This window comes from Bombina bombina, chromosome 5, assembly GCF_027579735.1.
Source record: "Bombina bombina isolate aBomBom1 chromosome 5, aBomBom1.pri, whole genome shotgun sequence".
NCBI classification, from domain to species: Eukaryota; Metazoa; Chordata; class Amphibia; order Anura; family Bombinatoridae; genus Bombina; species Bombina bombina.
Window position 1 is genome coordinate 12,449,682 of NC_069503.1, and position 22,104 is coordinate 12,471,785.

At 42.2% G+C, this 22,104-nt stretch overlaps 1 protein-coding gene across 1 annotated transcript in view; it reads left to right on the forward strand.

Moving 5' to 3' along the window:
- Positions 1-22,104, forward strand: part of LOC128659669 (mitochondrial potassium channel ATP-binding subunit-like) — a 343,891-nt gene that overhangs the window by 107,268 nt on the left and 214,519 nt on the right. Inside the window, exons 5-6 of the mRNA XM_053713238.1 lie at positions 14,157-14,262; positions 18,480-18,641. Of these exons, the coding sequence (XP_053569213.1) occupies positions 14,157-14,262; positions 18,480-18,641 (268 nt within the window). The remainder of the gene's footprint in view (positions 1-14,156; positions 14,263-18,479; positions 18,642-22,104) is intronic.

The window sequence follows — 22,104 nt, forward strand, 5'->3', positions numbered from 1 at the left end:
ATAGAGAAAATAACTCATTGTGTAGTTCATTAACAAATCTAGACAGGCCAGAAGAATAGTTTTTTCCACAGAAAACCTCTGAATTACATAGTTTCCAATGCAACAAAGGATTTTGGGTAAAATATGCAAATGAGGTTCACAATGACACACCTTTTTACTTCAGTCTGCTTTTCAGCAGATTCCCTTTACACCGAAGCATCGCTGTTCACACAACTTATAAGCTTAGCTAGTGATTCAGAACCATCCCAGGACAGACTGTTTCGTGGTTTCTGCCACTCATCAGCTGGGAGAAAGTTTGGATCACTGCTGGGTGAAGTGGATTTCTGGACAAAATACAACAACATTTAAAATTAGGGGGAGGTAAAAAGTGAGTTTAAAATCCTCCGCTACGCACAAAATAGAGAAAATAACTCATTGTGTAGTTCATTAACAATTCTAGACAGGCCAGAAGGTTTGTTTTTTTCCCACAGAAAACCTCTGAATTACATTGTTTCCACCACAAAACAGTCTGTCCTGGGATGGTTATGAATCACTGCACTAACCCTAGCTAAGCTTATAAATTGTGTGAACAGCGATGCTTTGGCGTAAACGGAATCTGCTGAAAAGCAGATTTGAAGTAAAAAAAAGTGTCATTGTGAACCTAATTTGCATATCTTACCCAGAATATATAGATACAGTCGTATGTAAAAGTTTAGGCACCCCTGACAATTTCCATGATTTTCATTTACAAATAATTGGGTGTTTGGATCAGCAATTTCATTTTGATCTATCAAATAACTGACGGACACAGTAATATTTCAGTAGTGAAATGAGGTTTATTGGATTAACAGAAAATGTGCAATATGCATCAAAACGAAATTAGACGGGTGCATAAATTTGTGCACCCCAACAGAAATATTGCATCAATATTTAGTAGAGCCTCCTTTAGCAGAAATAACAGCCTCTAGATGCTTCCTATAGCCTGTAATGAGTGTCTGGATTCTGGATGAAGGTGTTTTTGACCATTCCTCCTTGTAAAACATCTCCAGTTCAGTTAGGTTTGATGGTTGCCGATCATGGACAGCCCACTTCAAATCACCCCACAGATTTTCAATGATATTCAGGTCTGGGGACTGGGATGGCCATTCCAGAACATTGTACTTGCTCCTCTGCATAAATGCCAGAGTAGATTTTGAGCAGTGTTTTGGGTCGTTGTTGAAATATCCAGCTCCGGCCTAACTTCAACTTTGTGACTGATTCCTCAACATTATTCTCAAGTATCTGCTGATATTAAATGAAATACATGCAACCCTCAACTTTAACAAGATTCCTAGTACCGGGCCTGGCCACACAGCCCCACAGCATGATGGAACATCCACCAAATCTTACTGTGGCTAGCAAGTGTTTGTCTTGGAACGCTGTGTTCTTTTGCCGCCATGCATAACGCCCCTTGTTATGACCAAATAACTCAATCTTTGTTTCATAAGTCCACAGCACCTTCTTCCAAAATGAAGCTGGCTTGTCCAAATGTGCGTTTGCATACCTCAAGTGACTCGGTTTGTGGCGTTTGTACATAAAAGGCTTCTTTCGCATCACTCTCCCATACGCTGAATTGTTGAATGATGCACAGTGACACCATATGCAGCAAGATGATGTTGTAGGTCTTTGGAGGTGGTCTGTGGGCTGTTTTTGACCGTTCTCACCATCCTTTGCTTTTGCCTCTCCGATATTTTACTTCTGGTCTTAACAAGAACTGTGCCTGTGGTCTTCCATTTCCTCACTATGTTCCTCACAGTGGACACTGACAGCTTAAATCTCTGCAATAGCTTTTTGTAGCCTTCCCCTAAACCATAATGTTGAACATTCTTTGTTTTCAGGTCATTTGAGAGTTGTTTTGAGGCCCCCATGTTGCCACTCTTCATAGAAGAGTCAAATAGAACAACAACTTGCAATTGGCCACCTTAAATACCTTTTTCTCATGAATGGATGCACCAGTCTATGAAGTTCAAGGCTTAATGGGGTCACCGAACCAATTGCGTGTTCTAATTAATGAGTGCTAGGTAGTTACAGGTATTCAAATCAACAAAATGACAAGGGTGCCCAAATTTATGCACCTGTCTAATTTCATTTTGATGCATATTGCACATTTTCTGTTAATCCAATAAACCTCATTTCACACCTAATTATTTATAAATGAAAATCAAGGAAATTTTCAGGGGTGCCTAAACCTCTGCATACGACTGTATGTATATGTGTATATATGTGTGTGTGTGTATATATATATAAATCGGTGTAGAAGAAGGGCACTCTCAGTATTTGTATAGAGAAGAATATTTTCTTTATTCTTAGATCATTAATACATGGTCGACGTTTCGGCCCTCAGTTGGGCCTTCATCAGCACAGGTATAATCTGAAAGACATACATATAGACAAATACTAGAAACATAAAACAATTGGAACAACACACAACGTGACACAAACAACCTATATCACCATCACCAATATGTTTAAAAACAGACTATGCAGTCTGAAATGGGAATCTTCCAACTTTCAACAAAGGGTATTCAAAGAACAAACCAAGGACCTACAAGACAGAAATACAAAAGAAAGTACTATGCTGAAATAAAAATAACAATAACAGAGATGGCCAGAGACTATCAGGGATAGTGTGATACAAACCATACAAATACTATATATCAATATGTATCACAGAGCAATGGGGTATACACAACTCAATAATACCGATGTACTTATATATATAGGAGAATTCAAATAGTGCAAACACTAGCGAATACTGAGAACCAGGCTGTAAATGGGCAAACAAAAAAAGAAATGTATACAATTAACTGAATAAAGCAGATAACGACAGAGCGCAAAAGGCAGTCAAACTGTAAAAATTGTATATACAGTCATAGCGGGTGATAATAGCCAGTGGTGTACTTATGATAGAAGTAGAATGGGTGCGGACCAAGTCCCACATAATAAGACAACAAACGCAAAGGTATAAAGTAGCGTGCGTGGATAGCAATAACAAAGGTGCCAGCAAACAAACAGCGCCAAACTTCACATAACCCATTAATGTGTGGTACATGCGTGTAACAAATAACAATATATACAATAAGTCAAGCAGGTATAAACTGGGTAGTGGCACAACTCAGGGCCGTGTGGTTCAAAATAAATGAGCTAGCAAGGAAGTCAAAATACCTTTAAACTGCCGAGTGGCAACGATCACAGATCCATACAGACGAGCAAAGGTGGATACAAGGCAACGCCTTAAATAGGAGGAGCCATAGAGGCAATTAAACCATGATAGGGTGAGCTCAGCCAACACCTACCGTGGTTATGACAACCAAACAGCTGTTTCTCTTTCTTTCTCTCTTTCTTTCTCTCTCTCTCTCTCTCTCTCTCTCTCTCTCTCTCTCTCTCTCTCTCTCTCTCTCTCTCTCTCTCTCTCTCTCTCTCTCTCTCTCTCTCTCTCTCTCTCTCTCTCTCTCTTTTTCTCTCTCTCTCTCTTTTTCTCTCTCTCTCTCTTTTTCTCTCTCTCTCTCTTTTTCTCTCTCTCTCTCTTTTTCTCTCTCTCTCTCTCTTTTTCTCTCTCTCTCTCTCTTTTTCTCTCTCTTTTTCTCTTTTTCTCTCTCTCTTTCTCTCTCTTTTTCTCTCTCTCTTTCTCTCTCTTTTTCTCTCTCTCTCTTTTTCTTTCTCTCTCTTTTTTCTCTCTCTCTCTTTTTCTCTCTCTCTCTTTTTCTCTCTCTCTCTTTTTTCTCTCTCTCTCTTTTTCTCTCTCTCTCTTTTTCTCTCTCTTTTTCTCTCTCTCTCTTTTTCTCTCTCTTTTTCTCTCTCTCTCTTTTTCTCTCTCTCTCTTTTTCTCTCTCTCTCTTTTTCTCTCTCTCTCTTTTTCTCTCTCTTTTTCTCTCTCTTTTTCTCTCTCTTTTTCTCTCTCTTTTTCTCTCTCTTTTTCTCTCTCTTTTTCTCTCTCTTTTTCTCTCTCTTTTTCTCTCTCTCTCTCTCTCTCTCTCTCTCTCTCTCTCTCTCTCTCTCTCTCTCTCTCTCTCTCTTTTTCTCTCTCTCTCTCTTTTTCTCGCACTCTCTCTCTCATCCCCACCCCCATATTTAGACATATATTTGTCTAACACTTGAGCTGAGACACCATTGAGCTCTTAATATTTTTTTTAAATTACATAAAAAAGTTCTATCAGACTTCCGGTGGGCGGGCCAGCAAAGCAGACGCACTCAGACTGAGCTCCGCTGGTCGGAACGCATATATCGAAAAATATACTTTATTTCTGCTGGGCCCCGCATGACAGACTTACTGGGCTAACGCTACATAGTGCCAGTTGTCTATTTAAGTGCGCGGAGCATTCACTATCAGCTCCGGCAACCGGAGGGCACTATCTGTTGGAGCGGTGACTTGCCGCCAGCGCCATCTTGGATCCTACCCGTCCCTGAGAAGGAAAAATGGAGGTGGGGGACCTCGACCTGCAAAGGCTGAACAAGTGAAGGGAACACTGATCACACGTCGCTGCATATCGCTAACCTGGGGGTAGATAACAAGCACTCCACGGGCAGCTGTAAGTAGTCGGAAAGGCTGGGATCGGTATTTGTAAAGAGACAGATCACAGAAACAAACATAAACCCGGGAAGGAGGGGAGAAGCATAGCAGGGGGAGCCGCAATACTGAAAGGTCAATCAAGTTTAACATAACTGTGCAGGCAGCCGATTAACCTCTCTCTAAGAAAAAGGATTACAGAGACTATTACTGGGGAAGAGTGATGTGCAGCAACACATGTCTTTCTGTATGACTTTCACTTTTAATAGCAATGCATCCTGACTGCACCACGCTGTCCTAGAGCGGGAAAAGTGTTACCTACATCCTAGTAAAAACCTGCAAATTCTATGTTCACAAGGCCCCCCTGGTCCATAACTAACGACCCCAGGCACAAAGTGCGCAACATACAACCACAACTGCTAGTATACCTGTGCCTGCACTGATTCTGACTGTGTCTCCTCCATCTATGGCTGACCATAACGAGACAGGTTATACCATCTAAATCATCAAGACAGAAACTACATAACTACAGAGAGACTCTGAGCGTGCACCTCTGCCCGCTACCATACATACAGGGCACCCGTTTGTACTGTTTGCAGGTGACACCGGCCGCAATATCTGAGTACTTCACCATCTAACTTGTTCGCCCTGCACCCAGAAGATTTCATACCCCACTCTAATGAAAGTGGATAAATACTTTCACAAACTGTCTCCCTCTACCAAACCAGATATGTCTCACAGATCAAAGACCAATGAAAAGAGACTGAAACATCTGTCGGACGCCCATGCTGAGGGCCCAGCTGTACCTGACCCAATAGCGGTCTCAGACTCAGTTTCACACTCTGCTCTCCTACAAGAATTAAAATCATTCTTTCTCCCAAGGATGGACTCCCTGCAAGCAGGGGTGGACACACTAACGAGCGAGGTGCGGCAGTTCTCCACACGCTTAAACGCAGCCGAAACCCGCATCTCGGAAGTAGAGGATAGACAATTTGCCTCGGATACTACAGTCAAACAATTGGTGAAGAAAACTCAACTACTCCAAGACCGCATAGATGACCTGGAGAACAGGAGTCGCCGCAATAATTTGCGGATCGTAGGAGTGCCAGAATCAATTAAGGGCAAAGATCTGCTTGAGTTTACGGCACTGAAACTCCCTAGATTGCTGGGTATCCATGCCGACATCCTACCCATTGATGTAGAACGTGCACACCGGATAGGTCCTGAGAGGGCCTTGGATCAGATGGGAACTAAACCTAGACAGGTGATATTCAAATGCCTGAACTTCCAGGAAAAATTGAAAATTCTGAGAGCCTATAGATCGCATAAGGAACTGATATATGAGGGCTCGAAGCTGCTCCTGTTTCAGGACTTCTCGCTGGAGGTCTCTAGACAAAGGAAGGAATTTGCACCACTCTGCTCCCAACTCCACGAACAGGGACGTCAAGTGGCACTCCTCTTTCCTGCAAAACTTTGTCTACAAACACCATATGGTATTAAATTCTTCCACTCACCACAGGCGGTGAAAAGTTATCTGGCAACAGAAAACCAGCACCCCCCAACCTGAAGATCGTATGCCCAAAACGGGAGGTCCCCTCCCTTTGACTCCCTCTTCTGCTCTTTTGGGCCATAGTAGATAAAAGATGGCTGAACTTTTTTGTTACTTAATGTTTTTTTTCAAGAATGGAACTAACCTGGTTCCAAAAGGTTTGATGGACTTCAAAGAGAGGCGGGACGTTGCCTCTAGGGTAATGTTGAAATGTGACCTGTTTTTTTATGTTTTACATGTTATACTTGTTTTATTATTGTTCTGTTTGTTCTTAATTTGTTTACAGTTCCTAGCAGGTTATAGCACTGGGTCACTAACGCATACACTCCTTCCTGGGAGTGCTGAGCTGCCTCAGAGTAATGCACATGTTGATTCAATTAATACAGGCCATAGTGTTTACACACATCTAAATGTTTGGATAGCGTATGTTGACAGTTGTGTTGAGGCAGGCACAGGGACAGCCACAGGCACCCCATGTAGGCAGGAAACTAAACAGGAAGACTCAAAACCCGAAAGGTTTCCCAGCTATCTGAGTGGCAATAGAGAAAATCTAGATTGTAATTTACGACACCACAAGCGTATTGCCTACAGAAACCTATACCCCCCTAGCCTAATTCTAATCTCACCCTCCCTTGAAAGGAATGCTCCCTCCGCCTACACCCTTATAACTGCCATTCCAGCAAAAACCTCCATTAATTTTATGTGCCTAACGAGCAAAAAGCACATCATGGAGGTGCTCTGTGCGCCTATTGTCCAAAGGGCACCTTCTTTATTCCAAGCAGGGACTCAGGCGGGCTCAAACCCACCAGCACAAGTATCTATTCCTCCCAGGGGTAAGGGTATGGAACAATTGCACTTGGTTAAAGTTAGAACTGTTAATGCCTATGTTGGGAATATACTGTATATATGGTTCTGCTGTGTACACGCTAAACTTAATGAGTACTCATTGAATATCAAGGACTCTGCTGAAGGCCCAAAATGTCTTGCATTTAATGTTAGTTATATGAAAATAAATCAAGAAACTGCCTTAACCCTTCAGTGTCCCTTCCCGCTCCCCCTTCCCCCTCTCTCCCTTTCCCTCCCCTTCTTCTTTTTTTTTTTTTTTTTTTTTTCTCTCCTCCCTCTATTCATCCTATGTAACTAGGAATGTCGCATAAAATAGTAACTTGGAACGTGGGTGGAATACACTCGCCCATAAAACGTAAACTGATACTCACTCACCTTAGGAAACTGGGCACAGACATAGCTTTATTACAGGAGACGCACCTAACAGACCCAGAACACCAGAAACTGCAGAGGGATTGGGTGGGACAGGTAGTCTTTCTATCTTATACAAGTGCCAGCCGGGGTTTAGTTATTATGTTCAGGAAAAGGTTAACAACTAGGATAGACAACACCTATCTAGACAAAGACGGACGGTTCATGATAGTGCAAGCTACGGTAAATTCTGTGAAATATGTGTTCTGCAACTTATATGCCCCCAACCATAGAACTACAGGTTTCTGGTCAGAATTAACCCGGCAACTAGCTCCCCACATAGGCTCAAATTTAATAATTGGTGGGGATTTCAATATCTCACCCACACACATTCTGGATAGACTTTGGCTGGCACCTCACTCTATCAGGGACCCTAAGGTAAATTACAAAGCCAGATTTGAAACTAAAATCTTTAATATGCTGGAGGCGGATTTAGGGGTCTGTGATATCTGGAGGTTGATGAATCCAGAGGGGAAGGACTATACTTGCCTGACCAAAGCTAAACATACCCTCTCCAGAATTGACTTATTCATGATTGCTGGGGAATTAACCACACAAGTGCACCATTGTAAGATACACAATATTCTGATTTCAGACCACGCACCAGTGGAACTGTCACTTGGGACCCGGAGAAGGCACACTAACAGAAACACCCTTAGATTTCCGACCTATCTGACCACCTCAGAGGCATTTACCAAATATTTACAGCACACTTGGACGGACTTTCTCACTGATAACGCAGTACATACTGAAAACACCCAACTCCTATGGGAGACGGCCAAGACAGTGTTTGCTGGAGCCATAATCTCATACATCTCTAAATTAAGACACAAAACACAATATAAATTAAAGAACTTACAAAAACAACTGGGTCTAACATACCAAACATATCTACAGGCTAACACGAAAACAACCTATGAGACATACTTAGCAGCAAAAGCGGACCTTGAGGCTTTCATGAAACAACAGGCGACTGCTGGACTATTAAAGACAGCAGGAAAATTCTATAGATTCGGTGGGAAGGCAGGCAGGATGCTGGCTGCCTTGTCGAAGCCCCAGACAGCAAGAGCCAACATAACAGCAATCAGAGCGCAAGGCCTAACATACACTAAACCAGAGGACATTGCGCAGTGCTTTGCACAGTACTATGCAAAACTCTATACCCAACAGGACGCGGCTCCAGAGGGAACTCAGACGCAGTTCTGGCGTTCGCTGCAGCCACCCCAATTAACACAGACCCAAATTGACAGCTTAAACGCCCCGGTGACACTCGAGGAACTCACCTTCACCCTGGGGTCCTTGCCAGCAGGTAAGGCACCAGGGCCAGACGGTCTACCGGCTGAATTTTACAAATCACTACAGGCCCAGATCACACCTACTCTGACCAGACTGTACAATACCTTCCTTCAGACGGAGACCCCCCCCTCTAACAATTTCACTTCAGCGCACATCACGCTGATCCCCAAGCCGGGTAAAGATCGCTCAAAGCCTGAATCTTACAGACCAATATCTCTGTTAAATACAGATTACAAGTTGTTCATGAAGATTCTTGCTAACAGATTGAAGGTGATTCTCCCTGACCTAGTCCATCCGGACCAAACGGGCTTCGTCTTCAAACGTTCATCGGTGGTGAATCTTCGCAGGGTCATGCAGGTGATAGAACATTACTGGGCACAGGGGCAGGAAAGGGATAGGAAAGACACACCGGAGGCCTTCCTGCTATCCTTGGATGCAGAGAAGGCCTTCGACCGGGTAGAATGGCCACATCTTTTAGATACTATGCGGAGGTTCGGTTTTACGGGTCCGTTCTTGGAGGTTATAGGTAAAATGTACCACCAACCGGTGGCGCGGGTTATCGCAAATGGCCTCTTTTCCTCGGATTTTCAGCTACGTCGGGGCACCAGGCAGGGCTGCCCCCTTTCACCGCTGCTGTTCAACCTAGCACTGGAACCCCTTGCGATGAAACTGCGACAACTCTTCCCAGGGATCACGATAAGAGGGATCCCCCTGCACCTGGCGTTATACGCCGATGACATGCTACTATTTGTCGACACACCAGCCGTTCATATACCACACATACTACACATGATTTCGAACTTCGGTACCTTTTCGGGATATCAAATAAACACCTCAAAGTCAGAGATACTATGGCTACATAGACATACGTCCTCTACCCAAAGCTATCCATTCGTGGAAGTCTCGGAGGGGCTAACCTACCTTGGCATTAAACTCCATAGAGATCCCTCTAAGATGTATGATCTCAACATATCACGTAAATGTTCAGAGTTGGCCTCTCAGCTAACAAACTGGTCTAACCTCCCTCTGGGCTTGTCGGGTCGTATTGGCTTGATCAAGATGACAATACTACCCAAAATCTTATATCCACTGCTTATGTTACCGTTTCTGATGTCCAGAAGGGACCTGAGGATGCTCTCGCGTGCCATGTCGCGATTTATCTGGAAGGGAGGTAAACCCAGAATAGCAGCGAACAAGCTACACCTCCCATACCTGGGGGGAGGCTTGGGAATGACAAATCTCAAGTTATACAACTGGGCGGCCTTAGCCAGATTGGTTACCGACTGGCAGATGAATACGAAACACTTCACCGACATAGCGCTTGAAGAAGCGATTGTCGCCCCTCTGACGCCGGCTTATCTCCCCTATGCGAGAATGGCATCTCTTCCCCCTAGAGTTGCCAACAGTGCACTATACCGTGACCCACTGAGGGCGTGGCAGCTGATTCACAAATTCCTAAAAATAGATACCCCCCCCCAAGGTATATCCCTATCCGTGGGAACGCAGACTTCCCAGCAGGTGATGAGCATGCACCGTTCCGCGTATGGGAAACCCGGGGTATCAGGACAGTGGGAGACATCCTGGACCCATTGCTGCACACGATACGCTCTTTCCAGGAGCTAAAGACGAAATATCAGCTTCCAAATCAGCATTTTTATGCTTACCTTCAGTTGAGGCACTATGTGATGTCTCTGCAAGCATCTCATGACAGCTTCTGGGACAAATCACCCTTCGCTATCGCCCAGACATTATTCCTAGTGGGACGGTTCTCCCTCACACATTTCTACACACAACTAATAAAACATACTGAGGCCACCATACAAGCCAACATGCTAGCAAGACTAGCTACAGACATCCATATTGAAGTATCGGTACAAGATTTGAAAGACAGTCTAGACAGCACAAAACAAGCCACTCTCGCAATAACCTATAGAGAGGCGCAGACTAGACTATTACACAAGGACTATATTACTCCTAATAGATTAGCAAAATGGAACAACGCATGCCCCAACCAATGTATTAAGTGCAGCAGTGCAGCCCCCTCTTTCCTGCACTACTTCTATACCTGTCCAGCTATCAGACGTTTCTGGGGACATTTTCAATACTGGGTAAAAATCACCCTTAGGGTTGAAATAGAACTCACCACGGCCGAAATATATCTCTTCAAATGGGGAGATACACACCAACGACATCACAAGATACTTACGATGTGCACCATACTGGCAAGGCACTGTATCCTGACAAGATGGATATCTAAACATCCCCCAACAATAGCACAATTTAAACACTTATTGATTAAACAACTTTACATAGAACAATATGACGTGAGGTTAGATGTGACCAGACGACTGAGGCCCTTCTGGAGAAAATGGTGCCCTCTTATTAATACGTTCCACGTAGACCTGAAACAGCAGATCATGAGACCATTTCTCCAGTCGGAGATGATGCCCCAGCTTAATCTTAACTCTAACCCCGGTGAAACTGAGGGGGAGACCCTTAATACCACCAAATACCCGACTGAGGAAATGCTTTTCTAGATAACGGGATCCAACCCGGTTGTTTTTTTGTTTTTTTTTGTTGGTTTTTTTTTTTTCTCTCTCTCCCTCCCCTCCCCACCTCTCCTCCCCGCCTTGAACCCCACCCTTTTATTACAATGTTAGTATGTTATAGTTACTGTTATTGTTATATGTTATGTTATAAAAATATTTTGGAAAATGGAGACGGATGTGGCATACAAAGTTTACTGGACGGACTTTACTACATCAAATGTTACAGATTAAAGCCTATAAAGACAATACCTAGCCCTCCTCTCTCATGGACTACTCTGCGCACTTGGCTCTGACAAGCCATCTGCAGAAATGTAATCAATATGGATGCAAAATACTAATGTAAATTCTATAATATCTATTGTAATGCCTGATTTTTATTTGTTTCCAGTAATAAAGAATTAAAAAAAAAAAAAAAAAGTTCTATCAGTGTTATGAGTGTAACTGTACTGTTAAATATATTTTGTAGACTTTTTTTGTCTCGCGTAATAGTTAGCCAAAGCTCGAGGTTGGTTTACTTTCAACATGTAAACCGCACGTTCCTTCTGTTGCTGGAAAAGAACCGCGATAAACCCCTTTTCGCTTGTGCGCAAGAGTTAGAGCGGAACTAGTAATCTACCCTCTATATAAGATACCTGCTCAGATCGCCTGAGTTATGACACTGTGATATCAGAGCTAACAGGATATTGACAGTAGCGTAGAACTAAATACAGATCCAGTCTGCGCCGCTAGTGGCAAATAAGCAAGTAGATTGCTTTAAACCATTTTAAATAAAGTACAATTTGTGGTTGCTCTCTGCTATAGCTGCTGTTTAAAGCGCCCGCCTGTGCTTAAAGTGATGGTAAACTCTCCCCTTTTTAAAATCAGATCTGGAATGTAAGCGCTATTTTAGATGGGGTTTTATTCATCATGTGCAATGAAGATGCGCTATAACTTAGTTATTAATATAGATATGAAATTCAAATACCCCACGTTACACCACCCACTTCAAAAGTCAATTTTCCTGTCAGCTAAATGATTGAATTACTCTCCAATCAATGCTCTAGCTACAACAAAAGTGCCATATGGGGAGAGCGCTGATTGGACAACAATTCAATCTGTTAGCTCACAGAACATTTTACTTTTGAAGTTGGCGGAGGAGCATGCAGTATTTGAATTTCATATCTATATTAAAAAGCATGTTATACTGCATCTTCATTACAGCTAATGAATTAAACTCCATCTAAAATAGCGCTTACATTCCAGATCTGATTTTAAAAAGGGGAGAGTTTACCATCATTTTAACCCTTAACAAGCACAAATAATAATGGAGAATCAATACACCTGATGCAGTCCTCTGTACCAGGTGTTCTCCTTCTGAAATAATAAAAACAGTCTTTTGGAGGCAGGTTTTAACACTCAATGAGGCTTTTATGTGATATTGAGCGCTTAAGTTAATGCTCCGACATATGCAAAAGGAAAGTTCATATAGCCAGGTCTTCAACTATAAAACATAACTTTTATTGGTAAAACATATATATAAAAAGTATAAATTCAGACCTGGGTGATGTCGGTTAATAGTGCATGTTTAATACTAGTCACCAGACGCATTTTGCCGTAGCTTTATCGATGGTGACTGGATATTCTGACCGTAAATGCCAGCTTTTTAAATATCCCTCCGATCACGTGACCTCCCTCCGTGCCACCGGAAGTGACGTGTCGGGGATATTTTCGACCAATTAAAAAATAGAACGAGAGCTACTAAGCAGTTACTAGGCAGAATACCTGTTATCTCGACATTTGTTGATACCGTTTATTTGTATCGTAATCAGATGTAACTATTTTCTCCGCCCGTATTATCTAAGAGTGTCATCTCATTTTGAATCTCAATCTGAAACAATCATAATGAACTATAATAGATGTCACTCATAGTTATTCATACTGTCCCAGATAGCTCCTTACATAAAAAAAAAATTATATCATACAATTTAAAAAAAACACAACAGAAAGAAAAGAAAATAATCTGTTGGTGTCTAATGTGTTGAAATAGGAAAATGTACATTATTTATATATCTTCTCTTAATGCTTTCTAGAGATTACTGTTTGTGTATTAGTTATTATGGGTTGATTCGATGGTATTAATCTGTGCGGGATTAGAACAATCTATTGTATTTGATGATTTTATCGCTAACATTGTGCCTTTCTTATATTATAAAGACCTTCCAATATATAATACAATATAACTTTTTTCACTTAAATTATATCCATCGTGAAAAACAAGAAAAAAATAGAAAAGCTACAAAAACAAACACAGACATAGACTCATAAACAGAGGAAGTAGCTGAAACTCTGAACGATAACTACACTTAATTATCCTAGAAAGAGATTTACATCCCATCTCGCATTGATACCGTTAGGTTCTTTTGTCTGCAAGACTTTGATTTTAAATGAAGTGTTTGCAAAACACCTGGAGGAGTAAGAAATGATGTACCGAGCGAATAGAGTCAGTGTGTGCAGACTGTGCGCCTGGTGTGTACCCGCTAACCAAACTGCAAGGTGCTAATTCCTATAACCAGTTACTGGGACATTCTTAGATTTTATACGTTTAAAGTATTTTATTCTTGTCCTAATTCCCATACTTAACTGTTTCTTTCACTTGCTCAAAGGGGTAGACACATACAGTAGCTAAAGTAGCATGTTGCAGGGCACTGCTGGGATTGGTGTCTACATCAGTATGCTGCTTGTGATTGGCTAAGTGCTGCTCAGGAGGATCATATATTTATGGCTTCTGAGCATGACTTTAGCTGTGTATTCCTGCACTAATGCTCGCCCCGCACACACAGCTAGTGTGTCCCTTTTAATTAAGAGAGCTTTAGAATTGCACAGCAGCTGTCACTCGTCCCCAGGTTTAGACACGCCAGCACATCACATGACATATTGCAGCTCTGGTCTATATCTACCCACTTCCCTGTGACCTGTAACACCGCGCCCATTGTCCCTTCAGGCAGGACGTTGCTTTCTTTGATGCCCACAAGACAGGACTGTTGGTAAACAGACTCACCTCCGATGTCCAGGAGTTTAAATCCTCCTTCAAACAGGTCATCTCTCAGGTGAGTCACTGCCGTCCCACTTAACTTGCATGCCCCCAATATGCTCCTCCCTAGACGTGTACCTAGCAGGTCTGTACACATATACACACTATTTATATACACCTGTACCTAGCAGATCTGTACACATATACACACTATTTATATACACCTGTATGGTAGGTACCTAGCAGGTCTGTACACATGTACACACTATTTATATACACCTGTACCTAGCAGGTCTGTACACATATACACACTATTTATATACACATGTACCTAGCAGGTCTGTACACATATACACACTATTTATATACACATGTACCTAGCAGGTCTGTGCACCTATACACACTATTTATATACACATGTACCTAGCAGGTCTGTACACATATACACACTATTTATATACACATGTACCTAGCAGGTCTGTACACCTATACACACTATTTATATACACATGTACCTAGCAGGTCTGTACACATATACACACTATTTATATACACATGTACCTAGCAGGTCTGTACACCTATACACACTATTTATATACACATGTACCTAGCAGGTCTGTACACCTATACACACTATTTATATACACATGTACCTAGCAGGTCTGTACGCATATACACACTATTTATATACACATGTACCTAGCTGGTCTGTACATATATACACACTATTTATATACACCTGTACCTAGCAGGTCTGTACACATATACACACTATTTATATACACATGTACCTAGCAGGTCTGTACACATATACACACTATTTATAAACACCTGTACCTAGCAGGTCTGTACACATATACACACTATTTATATACACATGTACCTAGCAGGTCTGTACACATATACACACTATTTATATACACATGTACCTAGCAGGTCTGTACACCTATACACACTATTTATATACACATGTACCTAGCAGGTCTGTACACATATACACACTATTTATATACACATGTACCTAGCAGGTCTGTACACATATACACACTATTTATATACACACATGTAACTAGCAGGTCTGTACACATATACACACTATTTATATACACATGTACCTAGCAGGTCTGTACACATATACACACTATTTATATACACACATGTAACTAGCAGGTCTGTATACATATACACACTATTTATATACACATGTACCTAGCAGGTCTGTACACATATACACACTATTTATATACACATGTACCTAGCAGGTCTGTGCACCTATACACACTATTTATATACACATGTACCTAGCAGATCTGTACACATATACACACTATTTATATACACATGTACCTAGCAGGTCTGTGCACCTATACACACTATTTATATACACATGTACCTAGCAGGTCTGTACACATATACACACTATTTATATACACATGTACCTAGCAGGTCTGTACACATATACACATTACTGTATTTATATACACACATGTACCTAGCAGGTCTGTACACATATACACACTATTTATAAACACCTGTACCTAGCAGATCTGTACACATATACACACTATTTATATACACACATGTAACTAGCAGGTCTGTATACATATACACACTATTTATATACACCTGTACCTAGCAGGTCTGTACACATATACACACTATTTATATACACATGTACCTAGCAGGTCTGTACACCTATACACACTATTTATATACACCTGTACCTAGCAGGTCTGTACACATATACACACTATTTATATACACATGTACCTAGCAGGTCTGTACACCTATACACACTATTTATATACACATGTACCTAGCAGGTCTGTACACATATACACACTATTTATATACACATGTACCTAGCAGGTCTGTGCACCTATACACACTATTTATATACACATGTACCTAGCAGGTCTGTACACATATACACACTATTTATATACACATGTACCTAGCAGGTCTGTACACATATACACACTATTTATATACACCTGTACCTAGCAGGTCTGTACACATATACACACTATTTATATACACATGTACCTAGCAGGTCTGTACACATATACACACTATTTATATACATATGTACCTAGCAGGTCTGTACATATATACACACTATTTATATACACATGTACCTAGCAGCAGGTCTGTACGCATATACACACTATTTATATACACCTGTACCTAGCAGGTCTGTACACATATACACACTATTTATATACACATGTACCTAGCAGGTCTGTACACATATACACACTATTTATATACACATGTACCTAGCAGGTCTGTACACATATACACACTATTTATATACACATGTACCTAGCAGGTCTGTACACATATACACACTATTTATATACACCTGTACCTAGCAGGTATGTACACATATACACACTATTTATATACACCTGTACCTAGCAGGTATGTACACATATACACACTATGTATATACACCTGTACCTAGCAGGTATGTACACATATACACACTATTTATATACACCTGTACCTAGCAGGTATGTACACATATACACACTATTTATATACACCTGTACCTAGCAGGTCTGTACACATATACACACTATTTATATATACACATTTACCTAGCAGGTCTGTACACATATACACACTATTTATATACACAGATGTACCTAGCAGGTCTGTACACATATACACACTATTTATATACACCTGTACCTAGCAGGTCTGTACATATATACACACTATTTATATACACCTGTACCTAGCTGGTCTGTACACATATACACACTATTTATATACACCTGTACCTAGCAGGTATGTACACATATACACACTATTTATATACACCTGTACCTAGCAGGTCTGTACACCTATACACACTATTTATATACACCTGTACCTAGCAGGTATGTACACATATACACACTATTTATATACACATGTACCTAGCAGGTCTGTACACATATACACACTATTTATATACACATGTACCTAGCAGGTCTGTACACATATACACACTATTTATATACACATGTACCTAGCAGGTCTGTACACATATACACACTATTTATATACACCTGTACCTAGCAGGTATGTACACATATACACACTATTTATATACACCTGTACCTAGCAGGTCTGTACACATATACACACTATTTATATATACATGTACCTAGCAGGTCTGTACACATATACACACTATTTATATACACCTGTACCTAGCAGGTATGTACACATATACACACTATTTATATACACCTGTACCTAGCAGGTATGTACACATATACACACTATTTATATACACCTGTACCTAGCAGGTATGTACACATATACACACTATTTATATACACCTGTACCTAGCAGGTATGTACACATATACACACTATTTATATACACCTGTACCTAGCAGGTCTGTACACATATACACACTATTTATATATACACATTTACCTAGCAGGTCTGTACACATATACACACTATTTATATACACAGATGTACCTAGCAGGTCTGTACACATATACACACTATTTATATACACAGATGTACCTAGCAGGTCTGTACATATATACACACTATTTATATACACCTGTACCTAGCTGGTCTGTACACATATACACACTATTTATATACACCTGTACCTAGCAGGTATGTACACATATACACACTATTTATATACACCTGTACCTAGCAGGTCTGTACACCTATACACACTATTTATATACACCTGTACCTAGCAGGTCTGTACACATATACACACTATTTATATACACATGTACCTAGCAGGTATGTACACATATACACACTATTTATATACACCTGTACCTAGCTGGTCTGTACACATATACACACTATTTATATACACCTGTACCTAGCTGGTCTGTACACATATACACACTATTTATATACACCTGTACCTAGCTGGTCTGTACACATATACACACTATTTATATACACCTGTACCTAGCTGGTCTGTACACATATACACACTATTTATATACACCTGTACCTAGCAGGTCTGTACACCTATACACACTATTTATATACACATGTACCTAGCAGGTCTGTACACATATACACACTATTTATATACACATGTACCTAGCAGGTCTGTACACATATACACACTATTTATATACACCTGTACCTAGCAGGTCTGTACACATATACACACTATTTATATACATATGTACCTAGCAGGTATGTGCACCTTACCCATCATTTATTCCAACCGTCATATTTTGTGTATTTGTTCACCTTAAACCATATCGGACACAGCCCAGGGTCTCATTGTATCTCCCCTTTATTCAGGGTCTCAGAAATCTCACACAGACAGTTGGCTGTTTTGTGTCGCTTTATTACATCTCCCCCAAGCTGACAGGGCTCCTGTTGGTAGTGATGCCAGTGCTAGTGGGTGCTGGGGCCCTAATAGGTTCCTTCCTGCGCAGACTGTCCCGTAATGCCCAGGAGCAGGTAAGTGACAGCTACATGTGTGGTCCTAATCTGTCATACAGGGAAGCTGCTTATTACTCTGGTACACATAATAAACACATCTTACTCTTCCACACATCACTTCCTGTTCAATAGCTTAAACTTCTGCACATCACTTCCTGTTCAATAGCTTAAACTTCTGCACATCACTTCCTGTTCAATGGCTTAAACTTCTGCACATCACTTCCTGTTCAATGGCTTAAACTTCTGCACATCACTTCCTGTTCAATGGCTTAAACTTCTGCACATCACTTCCTGTTCAATGGCTTAAACTTCTGCACATCACTTCCTGTTCCATGGCTTAAACTTCAGCACATCACTTCCTGTTCCGTGGCTTAAACTTCTGCACATCACTTCCTGTTCCGTGGCTTAAATTTCTGCACATCACTTCCTGTTCAATAGCTTAAACTTCTGCACATCACTTCCTGTTCAATAGCTTAAACTTCTGCACATCACTTCCTGTTCAATGGCTTAAAACTTCTGCACATCACTTCCTGTTCAATGGCTTAAAACTTCAGCACATCACTTCCTGTTCCATGGCTTAAACTTCTGCACATCACTTCCTGTTCCGTGGCTTAAACTTCTGCACATCACGTCCTGTTCTGTGGCTTAAACTTCTGCACATCACGTCCTGTTCTGTGGCTTAAACTTCTGCACATCACGTCCTGTTCCGTGGCTTAAACTTCTGCACATCACTTCCTGTTCCGTGGCTTAAACTTCTGCACATCAAGTCCTGTTCCGTGGCTTAAACTTCTGCACATCACTTCCTGTTCCGTGGCTTAAACTTCTGCACATCACTTCCTGTTCCGTGGCTTAAACTTCTGCACATCACTTCCTGTTCCGTGGCTTAAACTTCTGCATATCACTTCCTGTTCTGTTATGTGTCTGTATATCTAGTCTAGGTGTGAGACACAGAGCAGGAGATTACACACAGCACAGACAATCTAATGCTGAGACCTCCTGCTGTTATGTGTCTGTATATCTAGTCTAGGTGTGAGACACAGAGCAGGAGATTACACACAGCACAGGCAATCTAATGCTGAGACACTCCTGTACATCACTTCCTTTACTGTACCTTACACTCCTGTACATCAATTCCTATACTGTACCTTACACTCCTGTGTAGCAGAGAGGCAGTAGGATCTGTAATATCTTTTGGGTAGGCAGAGACAAGCAAGTAACTACTCTTGGTAATTGTAGCAGAGAGGCAGTAGGGTCTGTAATATCATCTTTTTGGTAAGCAGAGACAAGCAAATAACTACTCTTGGTAATTGTAATAATAACCCCTTTCCACCAAGAACTAGACGACACATAGCTTGGGAGTCAACAACAACTTTTTCTTCAACCGGAAAAACAAACACTTTTTAAAAACAGTCTCCCCTACAAGGGGTTTCCCAACTGAAACAGCAGGGAGTTTAAACAGTAACATACAGTTTAACATACATTTTAACCATTAGCCTAAATAACAATTCCTGCATAGTTCATAAGTGGCGAGGTTTGCCACAATGCTCCCCCAGAACCAAGCCGGCATACCCAGTCTGATCCCAACGGATTGGCTTGGGGAGGTCCGGAGGAGTGTTCACAGATCAATGTAAAAGTTCAGTTTGTCTGGACAACCAGTCGGCGTTGCCGTTTTGCTTCCCAGGTTGGTAATGGATTGTTAAGTCAAATGGCTGCAGCGCCAAACTCCAGCGCAACAGCCGGGCATTGTCTCCGGATACCCTGTTTAGCCACACCAACGGGTTGTGATCTGTGAGCAGGGAAAATTGTTGTCCATATAGATATGGCTGAAGTTTCTTGAGGGCCCACACCACGGCCAGGCATTCCTTTTCGATGGCAGCGTAGCTAACTTCTCGGGGTAACAGTTTCCTGCTTAGGTAGGCCACAGGATGCTCGCCGCCATCAGCCCCGACTTGGCTCAACACAGCTCCCAATCCAAACATAGAAGCGTCTGTATGGACGAGAAAGCGTTTAGTTGGATCCGGGGCAGCAAGGATAGGGGCATTTACGAAAGCGTTTTTCAGTTCTTGGAATGCTTGTTCACACTCTGGGCTCCAGGTAACAATCTTAGGAAGGTTTTTACGGGTGAGGTCGGTGAGGGGTTTGGCTAGGGTACTATAATTAGGTACGAACTTCCTATAATAGCCTGCGGTACCTAGAAAGGCTAGCACTTGGGTCTTGGTATGGGGAGTGGGCCACTTGGCTACGGCCTCTACCTTGGCCGGTTCGGGCTTCTGCTGCCTGCTACCTACTCGGTGCCCTAGGTACTGGACCTCCGCCATCCCTATGTGACATTTGCTAGGCTTAAGGGTTAATCCTGCCTCCCTAATGCGATCTAGGATCGCCCCTATATGGTTCAAATGCTCGTCCCAGGAGCTGCTAAATATAGCTATGTCGTCTAAATAGGCGCATGCGTACTCTTGGGACCCATCCAGTAGCCCATCTACCATTCGATGGAAAGTAGCCGGAGCGTTCTTCATCCCGAATGGCATGACCTTGAATTGGTACAGGCCAAACGGGGTGACGAATGCTGATTTGGGGATGGCATCCTCGGCTAGTGGGATCTGCCAGTACCCCTTACACAGATCTATGGTGGTGAGATACTGGCCTTGAGCCATTTTATCCAGGAGCTCATCTATCCGGGGCATAGGGTAGGCGTCAGAGACGGTTTTATCATTAAGTTTCCGGTAGTCTACGCAGAAGAGGGTCGTGCTCCAGTACATGGGCCGATCACATAGGTGGTGTCACAGATTTGTTCCACCACCTTGTATGGGCCCTGCCAGGAGGCCTGCAGTTTATCATTTTTGACCGGTTTTAAGATTAGCACCTTCTGCCCAGTCTGAAAACTGCGGTCCCTGGTGCTCCTATCATACCAACTGCGCTGACGGGTTTGAGCCGCCTGAAGGTTGGAGCGGACGGTCCGAGTCAGGGCCTCCAGGCGCTCCCTAAACTCCAGCACGTATGGTACGATAGGAGTACCGTCACTAGTGACTTCCCCCTCCCAATGCTCTCGGATTAAGTCTAGGGGACCCCGTACCCTCCTTCCGAATAATAATTCAAAGGGAGAGAACCCCGTGGACTCCTGAGGTACCTCCCGGTAGGCGAAAAGCAAATGGGGTAGAAACCGCTCCCAGTTCTTCTGGGTATCTATGAACGTGCGGAGCATCTGTTTCAGTGTTCCATTAAACCGTTCACAGAGCCCATTAGACTGGGGGTGATAAGCGGAATTTACAATGAGTTTCACCCCACATGCTCTCCACAACTGGTGGGTAATCTCGGCCGTAAACTGGGTGCCCCGGTCCGAAATAATCTCCCGGGGAAATCCCATGCGGGAGAAGATTCTGATGAGGGCACCCGCCACGGTCTCGGCATGAATATTAGCCAGAGCCACTGCCTCGGGATATCGGGTGGCATAATCCACGACCATGAGTATATACCTCTTCCC